This window comes from Mixophyes fleayi, chromosome 1, assembly GCF_038048845.1.
Source record: "Mixophyes fleayi isolate aMixFle1 chromosome 1, aMixFle1.hap1, whole genome shotgun sequence".
In the NCBI taxonomy this organism is placed as follows: domain Eukaryota; kingdom Metazoa; phylum Chordata; class Amphibia; order Anura; family Limnodynastidae; genus Mixophyes; species Mixophyes fleayi.
Window position 1 is genome coordinate 4,154,448 of NC_134402.1, and position 16,175 is coordinate 4,170,622.

Consider the following 16,175-nt stretch of genomic DNA (forward strand, 5'->3'; position numbering starts at 1 on the left):
TCTAGGGAAAACAAAAACATGCAGAACTGCAACTAGAGGCACACAGTGAAAAGTGTATAGGATTTCACTTAGTCTATCCACAGTATATTGGATTTCCCTTAGTCTCTGCACATTTTATAGTATTTCCGCTTAGTCTCTGCGCAGTAAATAGGATTTTCCTTTTGTCTCTGGACAGTATATAGGATTTCCCCTCATTCTATTCAGATCATACGATTTCACCTTAGTCTCTGCACAGTATATAGGATTTCCCTGTAGTCTCTGCAGAGAAAATAGGGTTTCTTCTTAGTCTCTGCACAGTATATAGGATTCCGTTCATTCTATGGACAGATTATAGGATTAACATTATACTCTACACAGTATATGCTATTCTCACCATACAGGATTTCCCTTAGTCTCTACACAGCATATAGGATTTTCATTAGTCCTTGCAGAGTATATTGGATTTCCTCTTTGTCTCTGCACAGCATATATGATTTCCTCTTATTCTCTGCCCAGTGTATAGGATTTCCCTCAGTCTCTACACAGTATATAGGATTTCCTCAGAGTCTCTGCACATTTATAGGATTTACGCTTAGTCTCTGCACAGAATATAGTATTGATCCTTATTCTCTGTACAGTATATATGATTTTACCTTAGTCTCTGCACAGTATAGAGAATTTCCTCTAAGACTCTACACAGTATATAGGATTTCCCTTAGTCTCTGCGCAGTATATAGGATTTCCTCTTAGTCTCTGCACAGTTTATAGGATTTTACCTTAGTCTCTGCACAGTATAGAGAATTTCCTCTTAGACTCTACACAGTATATAGGATTTCCCTTAGTCTCTGCACAGTATATAGGATTTCCTCTTAGTCTCTGCACAGTATATAGGATTTTACCTTAGTCTCTGCACAGTATAGAGAATTTCCTCTTAGACTCTACACAGTATACAGGATTCCCCCTTTTTCTCTGCACAGTAAATAGGATTTCCCCTTAGTCTCTGCACAGCATATAGGATTTACCCTTAGTCTTTGTACAGTATAGAGGATTTACCCTTAGTCTCTGCACAGTACAGAGAATTTCCCCTTAGTCTCTGCGCAGTATACAGGGCTTCCCTTTGTACCTGCACAGTATATAGGATTTCCTCTTAGTCTCTGCTCATTATATAGGATTTCCCCTTTGTCTCTGCACAGCATATAGGATTTATAATTAGTCTCTGTGCTGTATACAGGATTTCCTCTTAGTCTCTGCACATTATATAGGATTTCCCCTTAGTCTCTGCACAGCAAATAGTATTTATCCTTAATCTCCACACAGTATACATGATTTTACCTTTGTCTCTGCACAGTATATAGAATTTCCCCTTAGTGTCTGCACAATATAGAGATTTTCCCCTTTGTCTTTGCACAGTATATAGGATTTCCCAATAGTCTTTGCACAGAATATAGGATTAACCCTTAGTCTCTGCACAGTATGTAGGATTTCCCCTTAGTCTCTGCACAGTATAAAGGATTTACCCTTAGTCTCTGCACAGCATAAAGGATTTACCCGGTATATAGCTCAGGGACAGAGCCTTGTAGATATTCATTATCATCTTCACCATCATCACTTATATGTAGATTATAATGTTGTTCTGCCATCATCACTAGCAGTCGGAGACAAGGATGGATCTTTAGAAGTTAGCTGGAAGTGTGTAGGATGCATTGTTTGGAGCCTGTATCTGAATCTCATAGTTAGAACCTCTATAGGTACCCAGTTATATTACAGGCTGGCATATATGGGTACCACTACCCTGGGACCTATGGAGATTGGGGGTTCTTGTGACCACAGACCACGCTGCATGAGGGTCTGCGCTGGGTTGTTGTTTATGTATGTCCTGTATTGTTACTGTTTGTTACTGTGACTAAAGCTACCATTCAGTTACATACCTGGCTGCGTGTTTGTTTCTCGGTGTATGTATTATCGTCTCAGCAGGGGAGGAGTTCAGCTTCTACGCAGTGGGTGGAGTCATGCTATATTAGATGTACCCTCTCTCTTCTCACCTCTTCCATTCTTTGCTCACACTGTGGATACCTGAGTGCTACACAATCTTTTTCATTTATAAATAAAACTACTGTGTTTTTTAAATAAAACATGTTTCCTTCAAGTTAATACGTTAATGATGAGAAGGTTCTCTTGCTTTCAATGGACTTCTATTAATAATCATTTAAAAATCGGTTAATATGTTAATTGAGTTGTGTAGGAAGAAGGGAGTCATTCAGTGGTCAGTTGGTTATGTAATCCTTGGGGGGGGGGGGGGGGGGGGGCTGGGGCTGGTTCCTCGCCAAGAGGCTGGAGTTACTCCATAGAGATCTGTTTGCCCAGATAAAACAATTCTAATTTCAACTCAGAACAGAGAACAACTGGGAAACAGGATCCCAAACACAACCTGTAACAGGTATGTCATTTACATAATAATCCTTATAGCAGGTTCTTGATGTGATAATTTATATTAATAACAATGTATTTAACTGCAATTAGGTCAAGCAGCTCAGAATACTGCAATTAGACAAAAGTTATAAAAGCAGAGCATTACCATATAGTGAATGATTTAGGTCGGCTAGGATGTAACATTGCAATTAACAGTCCAAATTATAACAGGATATTAATGTGCAGATGATTCTGCAACAATCTTTTAGTGGCAGCTGGATATCCTTTCACCTATGTAGAAGTCATTCTCTATTCCTTGTATTAGAGTTTAGCTGCAGAATTGGGCAGTCTGTTTTTCCTGACAACAATCCAAATGACAGAAAGCACTTTGTCCTGATCTATGTTTTTTTTCGGGCTTGTATTTACCATACAGACATATGCCTACAGCAGTATTACTCAGGGTATTCACTTGCACCACCAATGGCAGAGTCTGCTCTAAAACCCCCACCCTCTCTATGCTAATTGTATATAATAGGGACATAGTAGTAACATTTCTCCCATGGAGAGAGTATTACAGTGAAAAACATATGTAAAAGTTTCCATACATTGCTGAGAATATTTTGATTTGTAGAATTTATTTCAATTTGCTGACCAGTAAGATTTTCCTTTGCACCCTGCACATGTATTCCTGCTCTTAGATTTAGTTCTGTTAACAGAGGTGAGAGAACCGGCCATAATTTCCTGGTTCATTATTTCATCCACAATATATAGAACTGATGTAAATATTTTCATTCTATGGTGCAGAAATCTGATATGGGATTTCCCATAATACTACTGCTCTGTTTATCTAAACCACATTTTGTTCTGAAGCTTTTTGGAGTTTTGCAATATTTGGACATTAATCTAGTACATTTTATATTCTAGAAAATGATAACTCTACCTCCATGTTTGTTCTAATGCGCAAGACCTACATCTATAATAAGCTCTCCGACATAAGATTCATACCTATGGACTTGTAGACCACTGTCCTAATGCCCAACTGTAGATCCAAGTATGCCTTGATATCTTCTTGTCAACAGAATCTCTAGTGTCGATCACTTGTTCATCCCCCATGATTGGTGTGAATACATTTCTTACAGGATTATCTCAGTCTGAGCGCTGTACAGTCTGTAAGAGTGAACCTAGGGGTGTGTAGCACATGAATAGGTTCTTCTAGGCCTTGTTTTCCTAGAAGAGTAAAGTAGAGTTTCACTGGATCGCTCCAATTTGGTAATAGCATGGATGAGTCAGCACTCACATTGAAACTTATAAGATAAATTAATACTGTCCACTACAGATAATATAAACCTTAATTCAGATACCCAGAAGGAGATACATCTTGGGTAAATCTAACTTACATTTTGTCTTCTTGGCAGGTAAACAATATGTCCACTTACAATGTCCGTCTGTACCAGGACTCCGACTTTCTTGCGGTCAGAAGGATTTTTACTCATGGTTGTCATGGACACACGGCTGCCGCCTTCTACAAAGCCTTAAAGCTCCCTCACAACTGGCTTCTCTTGCTGGTTGTGTTTTTGCTTCCCCTGGTCACCATTGGATCCATTTTGCTCTCCATCCTAGATGTGGTCATTGTATTGCTCATGCTCTGGCTTTCTGGGAGAGAGTTTTTCCATTCCTACGCTAAACATGCTTTGTTGGATGATTTGAAGGACATAACAAGATATTATCTGCAGCGGGAGGGTTATTGCTTCTGGGTGGTGGAGTCACCAGCTGGGGAGGTGGTAGGGATGGTGGCTGCTGCCATATCACATCTCCCAGGAGGAGAGAAACATATTGAGCTCAAAAGAATGTCGGTGGCTAGAACCCATCGAGGCAAAGGAATCGCTAAACTCTTGTGTAGGACATTGATTAACTTTGCCCGGAAGTCGGAGTGTGAAGCAGTGGTCCTGTCCACCACAACGGTTCAGGATGATGCTCTGAGACTGTACGAGAGGATTGGCTTCAGACACGCACATACCACTTACGCAACCAAATTCACAGAGAGGCTCGTTAGAATAACATATGTGATATACAAATACGACATTCTGAAAAGCTGATAGTTTTTCTTACCTTTTTTTTTTGATTATTCAATTTAATAAGATCAATTTTTAAAGAAAAAGTCTTATTTTTTTCGATATTTACTTATATTACAGACGATCATGGACAGTAAAACTGGTCCTGTTTTTTATGTAGTTTCACAATTGATGTATAACATAGACAGGAGTTTGGACATGAAGTGCACTCAATGAGCAGCAGAAAACACCTTTCTTTTGCACCAGTTTTCCTCCATGGTTCACCCAGCGCACATCAAGGTGCACACTAGTCATCTTAGGCTAATTACCACCACCAGGGAGACCATGAGCGTGTGAGACCCAACTATTGTGAAAACCACCCCCAAGGCTGGTCAGTGCAGTGCTGAACCTCTACGGGGGCTCAAGAGCCAGCTCTGCCCAAACCCGATGGGCTATGGAGCTCAGTGTAGTCAACAAAACTGGGAACCCACCAAATAGGAAAGGTGTCCCTAAACCCCCTGCCCTTTATATAGAACAAGTAAAAACACAAAAGACATACACAGAATTCTCAAACAAAGACTACAAAACTCTGTGATCACATCTTTATTAATGAGAATTATTCTTATTTCTTGATCCGTCATAGTGCAAATGGGGCAGAAACAAAACATAACAAAAACCCGTAATAAAACCCCTCTGCACACTATGGCAGCCTAATGTAAAATGATCAAAGCCTTCCCCGTTCCATTCACCGAAAGTCGGTGGCAAATGTCCAGCGGGGGAAACACTTATTATTGGTTGGACGATAAAGGGGAGTCCAGGGTCCATTTTCTGATTGGTTTGACATTCTGGTCCATTCCTCCCCTCTGAGTGTGGAACTTTTGCTCCTCTGCAAATGTGGCAAAACCCATTCCCCCCTCTGGTGTATATTTAGGTGCATTTGTACAAATTGTGGCACACTGAGGGTACAAAGCTGTATTTTCGCTGTGGAATGGACAACCTTTACTTTGTAAATTATGTCCAGTGTGTTGTTAAATTTTTAAAAATAATATTGGTCTACAAAGCTTTACTTTTCTAATGTTCAATTGATCGGATAAGGTGTTTCTTATAGAATTTTTTTGAGCCGAATCTGTTTGCCAGATTTACATGGAGGTCTGGGTTTTTGAGTAAAATGCTGTTAAAAATAATTTACATTTTCCTTTAATATTTACAATATAATACATATGGATTCCATTTTCTTTGGTATCAGGTTTCCATCGTTACTATATCCTGGTGGAAGCGTCAGCGTGCTCGTCACTAACATCTGGTAAAAAGTTCAAATGTGAATCCCCCAAAAAATGATTTTCAAAGACATATTGTATCCCAGGGTTCTGCAGCCTTCAAGAAGTTGTCTAACTAGTTCTTTGTTCTCAGCCTTATTGTTTGCCAGGACTTTTTTCACAAGTTATTGGAATGATCCCCAGGCAGCTGTCTCAGACTCATTCAAGCTTCTCACAAAATCTTCATCCTTCATGAGCTCTCGTATTTGTGGTCCAACAAATATCCCCTTTTTGATTTTTGCTTCAATTAATCTAGGAAACTGCGTCACCAACATCTTCTAAGTCTAAGCTCAATGCTTCTGGTGGCCCTGGAGTTGGTGGCTCTGCACTGTGAGGGACAGGTCTGATGGCTGAAGGAATATCAGGATATTTAACTGAATCCTTAAACTTTCTTGTGATTCCACTGATTTTTGAGATACAAAAATAACAGTCTGTGGACTGGTCCTTCGGTTGTCTCCCTACCATGGGAACTGTAAGTGGCATGTTACGAGATTTACCAGTCTGCCAACTATTAAGCAAAGCTACACACGAAGCACAACAGATATGAGGGGCCCAAGATTTGTCCTGATCTCCAATTTTACACCCAAACTAGAGCTCATACGATCTGCTTACCAGAGGAGTAATGCTTCTTCTTTGCAACTTGAAAGTTAATTCACCGCACACATAACAAAATTTTTGTGGCAGTATGCACACAGTATACTTATAAACTGAAACTGAAAATGGAGGAGTAACTCATACAGTTCATCATATACGCAGCAGATTTATCTACTTTATTTTTTGCTTATACATACATAACTGATTCATAGAGAATGACTAATGCATTTAACATGATTGTTCATTATGAAAATCATAATACAATAATAAATAATTCAAAACAATTTTTAATTCTGACCTCATGTTTGGAATCAGCACAAGAGAGTACATAAAAATCATTCAAAATTATCCATTTACCAAAACCATTAATGACGGGAGTAATTTACACGGCTCTTTGCCAATTTCAAGATCCTACATTTCTAAAAGTAAAATGTCGAAAATGGGTTTAAAATGATCACGTTTTTGGATATATTTTCCATGTGCTACATGAGCAGGATTTCAGAATGTTACAATTTAAAAACCCTCTACAAATGGGCATCACATTAACATTTCCTTACGTGATAACATATATTGATGCTCAGTTTTTACAATGTGATTCCATCCACAGCGACAGTCCAAGGAATTAAAGATTTTTACCTGCAAATGTCCCTATTTTATCATAGTAAAAAAACTACTTGTTACAATGTGTCCAGTTCTGTATAATTATATTATTTTGTAACATTGTCACCATTTGTTCTTTATTTCTGGGATATAAAGAATAATATTTAATAAAGGAGAGGATTAAAATAATGAGATTATAATCAGAGGACATTATGGGATTTGTAGTGCATGAAGGTTTGATGGGTCACTCACTGCGTGTGCCATCATATGATTCACATTAATGTTTTATTCAGCAGAAATATTAATCTCTGCAAAACACTTTGAAATGTTGGTGAGCAAATCGCAATTTTGAGAAATTTGCGGCAATTATGAATTTTAGTAAAAGTAAAAAGTTCAAATAGAATTTCGGGGTTTAAACATTTCTACTTGTAAAATAAGACTTATTGGGAGGAGCTCAATTATCTACAAAGTTTCTTTCGGAGTCTTGTATAATGAGACTCTGCAGGATAAGGGCTATAAAACATCATATAGAGGTTTGAGCAGATATCAGTAACATTTAACTTATCCCCCATTGTACATGAACATGTAAAAATTCTAAAAAGCGAATTTTAATCAATTTCTATTAACATGACATGATGGGAACTGCAGTTTTATGAATTGAACAGAAATAGTTACTGAACCGTTATACTGAGCTGGTTACACTGATCCCAGCCTCCCCTGGCAGATGTGAGGTCAGTACTGCAGTCACATGACACAAGCTGTGTTACATTGTAACCAGGGCCGGATTTACCGCTAGGCAACCTAGGCAACTGCCTAGGGCCTAGCGGTCCCCAGAGGGCCCAGTCAGGACTGGCGGTGAGCGGGGTAGGCAAGGCGGAGGAGCGCTCCCCTCCGCCTGCCATCCCTCTCTGTCCGCCGACATACTAAAATATACTGCGGCCGGAAACAGACTTAAAAAAAAAAATGAGGAAGAGAGACTGCCGGGACCTGAGACTGCCGGGACCTGAGACTTCCTTATTGTTAAGTGCTTGTAATCTCTATTCAACGAGAGGATCGCGAGGACAATTATAGCTCCTGTGCACTAAGCTATCGCTTAACTTTGCTTACAAGAGGAACCATCTTCATTGGGAGTGATTTTCTGTCTGAACAGATTAGTTTGGTGCGCACCCAAAGGAACAGCTGATTTCAAGAGCCGCTGGTGCGGTAATGAGGCGAGAACTATTCTTCTCTTGTCCCAGAGTTGGGTAAGCCTTTTATGCTTAAATATATAGTGGGCTATTACCGCTAGGACTGCTGAACAAGTGGTACTCCATATACCTCTTATACGGAGGAATGCTGTTTGTATTAATTGACTCACACTGAGTGTCACATTGCCGGATACAAAGTATATAATGACTGTGGAGTTATTTAAACCTCTCATTTTCTAAGGAGATCTACTGATGTTATATATATTCATACCAACAGAATTTCATCATGCTTGGTCATATGAAATGAAAAAGCTTTCCTACATATCATGATATGAAGTCAAGATCTTAGAGTCTGCTAATTGCAGTTTTTCAAGGAGCACTCATTGGTTGCTACTTATATATTTCAAATTTCTCAAGAGCATATACTAGGATATTTGTGTATTTTTTACTTGTGTATATGTGAGATCATTATGGTCTAATATTTTATTACTATTAAACTTTAATTATATGTTTAATAAGAAGTGAATTTGCGCATTCTTCTCTTTGATATTGTGATGGGGCAAAAGTAGCAATAAATGGGCATAGTGTGATGATTGAGGGACAAAAGTAACAAGGGCACATCCTTGGATTTATGGTATTATTTTTGCAAACAACTTAATAAGTATTTTTGTCCTGACTGAATACTTATTAGGTTGTTTTGACCCAACTACTTAAAAAAACGGGACTGCTCAGTATTTAGTTAGGGGTGCCTTTTTCTGCAGCAGGGTGGCCTTGCTCTTTTCACATGTTAGGTACGCCCCCAAAGATGCAAGCCACGCCCCCACCTCCTTTGGTGGCAGCGGCGGCACATGCTTTCACTTCTGCTTAACTATAGAGGTATATTGTAGGCTGCAAAAATATAGTGCGATGGATTGTTTCAGGGAGGGGGCCCAAAACCAGTATCCTGCCTAGGGCCCTATGAGGTCTAAATCCGGCTCTGATTGTAACACTGATCCCAGCCTCTCCTGGCAGAAGTGAGGTCAGTACTGCAGTCACATGACACAAGCTGTGTTACATTGTAACACTGATCTCAGCCTCTCCTGGCAGATGTGATGTCAGTACTGCAGTCACATGACACAAGCTGTGTTACATTGTAACACTGATCCCAGCCTCTCCTGGCAGATGTGATGTCAGTACTGCAGTCACATGACACAAGCTGTGTTACATTGTAACACTGATCTCAGCCTCTCCTGACAGATGTAAGGTCAGCACTGCAGTCACATGACACAAGCTGTGTTACATTGTAACACTGATCTCAGCCTCTCCTGGCAGATGTGAGGTCAGTACTGCAGTCACATGACACAAGCTGTGTAACATTGTAACACTGATCCCAACCTCTCCTGGCAGATGTGAGGTCAGTACTGCAGTCACATGACACAAGCTGTGTAACATTGTAACACTGATCCCAACCTCTCCTGGCAGATGTGAGGTCAGTACTGCAGTCACATGACACAAGCTGTGTAACATTGTAACACTTATCCCAACCTCTCCTGGCAGAAGTGAGGTCAGTACTGCAGTCACATGACACAAGCTGTGTTACATTGTAACACTGATCCCAGCCTCTCCTGGCAGATGTGAGGTCAGTACTGCAGTCACATGACACAAGCTGTGTTACATTGTAACACTGATCCCAGCCTCTCCTGGCAGATGTGAGGTCAGTACTGCAGTCACATGACACAAGCTGTGTTACATTGTAACACTGATCCCAGCCTCTCCTGGCAGATGTGAGGTCAGTACTGCAGTCACATGACACAAGCTGTGTTACATTGTAACACTGATCCCAACCTCTCCTGGCAGATGTGAGGTCAGTACTGCAGTCATGTGACACCAGCTGTGTTACATTGTAACACTGATCCCAGCCTCTCCTGGCAGATGTGATGTCAGTACTGCAGTCACGTGACACCAGACTTTGCACTAAGAGCAGGAAATGTACAGTACTTGGAGACGTGTACAGGACACAGGGATAAACGTGTGGATGTCTCACACTCACTGGGAGAACAGGTATGGTAGTAATATGGTCTATCAGCTACAATAACATGCATAGAAAAAACATAGGAGAAAATGCAAAAATCTTTCTTTATAGATCACATCAATATGGAGTGTGTAGGGCATTTATGCACATTATTAAACTCCGCCAATGTCTGTTTTTTTAACTGCAGATATTTAGGAATTAAGGGGTAAAATGCATTGATTTGTCTGTTGAGGGTCATGTGTCATATATATGCGATGCTCTGGTTAAAAAATAAATATATATATATATATATATATATATAGATATAAAATTAGTGGTCAAAGTGTAAATGTAAAGGCGGTGTTATGGTAAATGTAAGTGAATGGAATTTGTTAGTTTTATAATGTGATAGTTTTACAATGAAGGCAGTAGGGGTAGTGATGGTAATTGTTATGACCCTGGTATATTTAGGCGATCCTCAGCTGCCTGTCCTGTAAGTAAATACACCACACTGAAAGTCTGATTTAACATCTTTATAACAAGTTATATCGACTGCCAACTTGTGGACCTACCAGACTGCACCACCATAACCCACAGGTTCCCTCTATGTGACTGTACAAACCGTAATACCCTCTGGCCGCCCATGGCCATTGGAGCTTTATACAATGAGCCCCACGAGGACACCACCACCACTCTAACCACTAAAGAAAGGCCTAGGATGTTAGTGCATCATACATGTTTCAATTAAGTGTTCATGGGCCAAGCAGTGCTGTCCACACTCAGAATTCAGGGCACCAGTTGGACAGCTGGCTACAAGGTTTGATAGATGAATACATTCAGCTCCAGTAAGAAAGAAAATATACTGAGCCCCTTAAATATAGTTGCTGGAATATGTGGAAAGACTTTGAGTTCTAGACTGAGAGGAAGGACAAGAACCCATAATTATTCTCAGCAGAAGAGTATCATAATAATAATGTATATTCTAGCTTAAAATACATTCTAATGCCAAAAGAAAAGCAAAAAAAATGAGTAACTTTTCATCTTGGCAAAACCAGGTTGCTTCTTTCTTTTGCTTTACTTTCCTTAATGAATCAGGCCAATAAACTTAAATGGCGAAAATGACACATAGAGGCGTATTCAATTGTCGGCGGAAACGCCGTTATTACGGTAATAGTGCGCGGAAAAAACGTTACTACGGTAATTTTCTCGCTGGATTTCAGCTCGCAGCTCCCTGAGTCGCGAGCTGAAATCCAGCTAACTACTATCGTAATAATGGTAGTAGATTTTACGCGACGGGATTTCATAACAATTGAATACCCCCGTAAAATGTAATAGATAAAAGAGTAATCTGAATGGATATCAGTAAAACATGTTATATAACTAAGGGACAGGTTGCGCAATAGGAAACACTGCAAATATCATGTAATAAACTAAAAGCAGATGAGTATTCCACATAAGTTCTCATGAAAATGGAGAAAAGGATTCTGGAACCACAATGACCACACAACCTCTCTACGGCGCTGTATAAATACACAATAATAAGTAAGCGCACTATTTGTAGAGAAGGCTGATAATACATCAATACTCATCGCCTCTGAGAGATCCCAGAGAAGAGGGGAACGGAGGAGGAGGACGGGGCGTGATATGCCGTGAATCGCGTCATGGGTGCTCCTGTCCTGCCCACTACACTAGGAAGTGGGCAGGATGCCACTGAGAGAACGGGAGACCTATTTGAATTCGGGAGTCACCTGGACATTCAGGGAGAGTGGACAAGTACGTGAAAATATTCCACACTGAAACCTAGCCACGGGCTTCATAGCACAGCACATTACAAAATACATTAATCAATTAGATGGATAATGTAGTGATGGGTATGTTAAGGTCTAGATATAAGATATTAATGTTATCTCATTAAGTTGTATATTGAAGATAAACCGCAGATTTGTAGATTTATGGAACAGAGTACTATCATTTACAAATGCAGTCATATAAAAAGGACATATAATTAATCTGCCGTAACTAATCATTAATTGTTTGAATAGTAGTTCCACTTAACTAAAGAATAAATTACGAAATAGAAGCTATTAATACTAATTAAAATATCATGACCTGATATCTAAGTAGCTCTATAAAGAGCCAAGAGATAAAAGAGCAACAACAAGGTGAAAATAGGATTATAAACAAACCATATATAATAGCTAACACTGGTGTAAAATAATTTCATCATCACTTAAACAACAAGCTGGTCAAAATAGAGGGAAGAAATATAATTGTAACCACTTCTTCATTGAATAATATAAAATAGTATAATATAATAATAAGCAATGTCGGTAGCTGTAGCCCGAGGTACAGACGAGTACAGCACTAGCTTTGGTGGTACAACCTTTGTAATACAATCGTGTAACTGATCTGTAATCTACAGGAAACATGTCCGATTACATCATCCGGCTGTACAAGGACTCAGATTATGAGACGGTGAGAGATTTGTTTGCCCAGGGGACCCTGGAACACACGCGAATAGCCTTCAAGCATGGCCTGTCCCTTCCACATATTTGGTTATTGCTATTAGTTGTCTTCTTAATTCCCCTATTAACCTTTGGATCATTCGCCTTCTCCTTCATATCTGTTTTCATAGCCTTCGTTGTCCTCTGGTTTGGCACAAGAGAGCTCTATGATCATTATGTAAGACATGCACTCTCTGACGACATGTTGGACATCCAGAAATACTACTTGCAGAGAGATGGTTACTGCTTCTGGGTGGCCGAGTCTTCTGGAGAAGTTGTAGGAATGGTGGTAGCCTTACCATCATCACACGCTGGAGGAGAGAACCATATTGAACTAAGGAGAATGTCGGTGACCAAAAGCCACAGAGGCAGAGGAATCGCCAAACTACTTTGTAGAGCAGTCATTGACTTTGCCCGTCACCGCGGTTGCAGTGCGGTAATCTTGGAGACAACATCGAGCCATCAGGCTGCTCATGGTTTGTACCAAAGTATGGGCTTCAAGTGGCAACATTCAACATTTTTGAAACACCCATTTGCAAAACTTGTAGATTTTAAGTTCTTATTCTATAAGTACGACATTCCAGCACTGAAAGAATAGTGTATTATTGAAGATATATGGACCCATCAGGGAGTTGTCTTCTCTACAGTCACATGATCACTCGTTCCAGATAGAGATTGACTGTATGAAGGTCAGGGAGAGAAGACGTTTTGCTTGCTCAGCATTTGTAAAATGAAATAAAATGTGTAGAGCGGGTGATTGGTGAGTCGGTAATGGCAGGAGACATTTCTAGATTGAAATGGGTGTCTCCTAGAGTGAGACTTGACAATGTGATTTAAGGCCAATTTCAATCTATAGAGGAAGTTGCTCTTTCCTATAAGAACAGAATAAAGAAGGTTATTTACTATATTTTGATGGGTGTAAATCTGCATTAACAACATAAAGACGAAGTTTTAGCATTTTTGATTTGCACCTTTGAGCAATGTACTTTCGTGGTGTTTGATTTACTTATTAAAATGTGTCCAGCATGGAGTTCAAATGTCCCAGAAATAAACTTTCTTCTATTAAACTGAAATAGTTCTCTGAGAATTGTAACTGTATCTGTACTTCTAACATATCTTAATATGGAGTTTTGTTTAGCGTTTAAAAGACTCACAGGTTCTATCAATATTATTAAAGTACACTCATCGTTTTCCAATAAGCTTTGTCTAAGCGATTTCATGTGTTTCCAAAGCACAAACAATGTATTTACCAAAAGCAAAAGTTTTAGCAGTTCAATACATAATTATAATATAGTACAGCCGATACCAAATACATACATACCGCTGCACTCCACTAGTACCAGCTACAGAACTTCAGTCCAGAAAACTGTGGTCAGAGATGACTGTTAGCTGGTTCTAGCAGTGCTGTATATATATATATATATATATATATATATACACTCAGTGATACAGAGAAAACAATACAGATGATGTTGTTCTATAGGTCCAGGCTTCAGGAGGGTCTAGTGTAATGCAGGTCATAGGCCAGTTCAAACAACCCCCTCCAAAGGTGGAGGTTAACATTCCAAGGGTGGGGGTCTGCTCTCCAGATGATGACTCCAATTTTCCTGCCCAGAATCCAGTTTAAACTAGTCTATTTACATAACACAGACAGTATCATTTTAAACATTTATTCCCTAACATCGCTAACTAGAGTATGCAATGTGAGATCCCTTTAGCGAATTAACCGGACAACTGCCGATAAATAGGGGATCAAAATGATGACATATTTCCTGTAACCTGAACCTTAAATATCACTAAAGTGTACATATGACCTTAATATATATAACTATAAACCAAATGCCATCTGCACATAAACTACTGTGGAATGGAACCATTATAATTATGTAATATATAAATAGATGAATGTAAAAAGACTCCAAACTAAGGGACACTTCTGTCTTAACTTTCCCTTAGTAACCTCCCACCACATAATTCGGGTATCTCAGGAATATTTAGTGGAAAGAGAACTAGTCCTACTTGATATAGTCTCCGAGGCACGTGAGAGCACACCCAGCACTGTTTGGTCTACAACCTTACCCACCCAAGAATGATAATCATTCTCAAGGATGCCTGCTCAAGTCTGAATATTACTGGACTGGCATTGCTGGATTTACCTCTCTTCAACTATGGGGTCAACGTACTTACGGACACAATAATCCTCAGACAATAGCCCCTCGCACTTTCTCCAAGCTCCAAGGTTTCCAAATTTTCCTTTACCCCTGAATTGAATAGAGTAATTGGCTGGCCCAATTGTTCTACCAACTTCTCCTTCATCCCCAACTCCTCAATATCACTACCTGAACCAGCCTCTGTCACCTGTTTACAATTGAAAGAATTGACTGTCCTGAAAAGAGAATGAGAGAAACACAGAACAGGAAAAACTACTACTTCATGCTGGACAACTGTCTTTGCAAAGTCCTTGGCTCAGGTGTTGTTGACTGCAATTGGGGTCTCCCAGAACAGATTCACGAGTGTAATTGGAACCTTCTCTGGGTGTTGGCTCCTCTGCAGTGGATGGAATGGGTACCGGTGTCTCTCTTCTACCCCTAAGGACGTGATGCTTGTCGTCAACACTTGGTACCTGTCTGTCAAACAACCTGAGCATAGAAAATTACAGCTCCACAACTTACTCTCCCGGTCCAACATCCTGACAGTTAGTGTAATACCTCAGGAGACAGTGTTTTGAACGTTCTCGGTTGCTGTCTCACTGTTTACTTTTCCTCTCTAAGTTCTAGAACAGCCTCTCCGTTACAAACTCATCACAAGAAAAAGTCAAAAAGATTTCAAAAGACAACAGGTTAAGAGGCAGCTTAGGTGTGATCTTGATAGTGGGGAGGACTAGTGGCCAAAGCTATCAGCCACTCCAATCAAGTTTCAACCCTCATTCTATTCAATTCGTTCTAGCTAGTACCATTACTTTATTTTCACACTGGTTTGTGGCTAATTTAAAGTATGTAACTCACTATCACTGCTCATACATTATACAGTTATTACCAATAACAGGAAAACCCCAATCACCTTTTATAACTCTAGAGATATCACATTGAATAACAAAATTCCTGAGTATGATACAGCAATACATTAACAACATTTCAATACACCTTTACCCAGATATATTTCATCGGTACACCAGTGCATATTTGAGGATCCTGCAAGGTGGTAATTGGATGACGTGGATTTGTTTTACCTGGAGAAAAGCCATCTGTAGGAGGGTATGGGATGGCTCTATTGGTATCATCTTCCTGACATTCTCTCAATCAAGACAGGACATTGCCTTCCTACTAGCTTGAGAAGAAATGTCTGGTGCACCCCAATATAATCTTACCAGCTTGCACATATCTTCTGTACCCAGCTGAGCCAGACCATGTGCTGCCTCCGCTGGGTCTGGAAGATACACTCTGGGAGCTACTGGTCTACCTTGTCCATCTCTCCAGGGTCCAGAAGACTCCTGACCACCTCCCTTCAAATTCCAGACTGTTTATTCTTCAGGTAACACAAATCTC

General features: G+C 39.8%; 2 protein-coding genes across 2 annotated transcripts; both read left to right on the plus strand.

Annotated features, from left to right (window-relative positions):
- Positions 1-2,322: 2,322 nt before the first annotated feature.
- Positions 2,323-7,036, plus strand: LOC142103738 (N-acetyltransferase 8B-like). Its single transcript, XM_075187902.1, has 2 exons — positions 2,323-2,416; positions 3,804-7,036. Exon 2 carries the CDS (start codon positions 3,813-3,815, stop codon positions 4,482-4,484), a length of 672 nt encoding a protein of 223 aa, XP_075044003.1. The 5' UTR covers positions 2,323-2,416; positions 3,804-3,812; the 3' UTR covers positions 4,485-7,036.
- Positions 7,037-10,011: 2,975 nt separating this feature from the next.
- On the plus strand, positions 10,012-13,829 carry LOC142098828 (N-acetyltransferase 8F1-like). Its single transcript, XM_075181675.1, has 2 exons — positions 10,012-10,176; positions 12,549-13,829. Exon 2 carries the CDS (start codon positions 12,554-12,556, stop codon positions 13,226-13,228), a length of 675 nt encoding a protein of 224 aa, XP_075037776.1. The 5' UTR covers positions 10,012-10,176; positions 12,549-12,553; the 3' UTR covers positions 13,229-13,829.
- Positions 13,830-16,175: the final 2,346 nt, after the last annotated feature.

Coding starts and splice junctions, on each gene's coding strand:
- LOC142098828 (XM_075181675.1), top strand. CDS start 12,554: ATGTCCGATTACATCATCCGGCTGTACAAGGACTCAGATTATGAGACG.
- LOC142103738 (XM_075187902.1), top strand. CDS start 3,813: ATGTCCACTTACAATGTCCGTCTGTACCAGGACTCCGACTTTCTTGCG.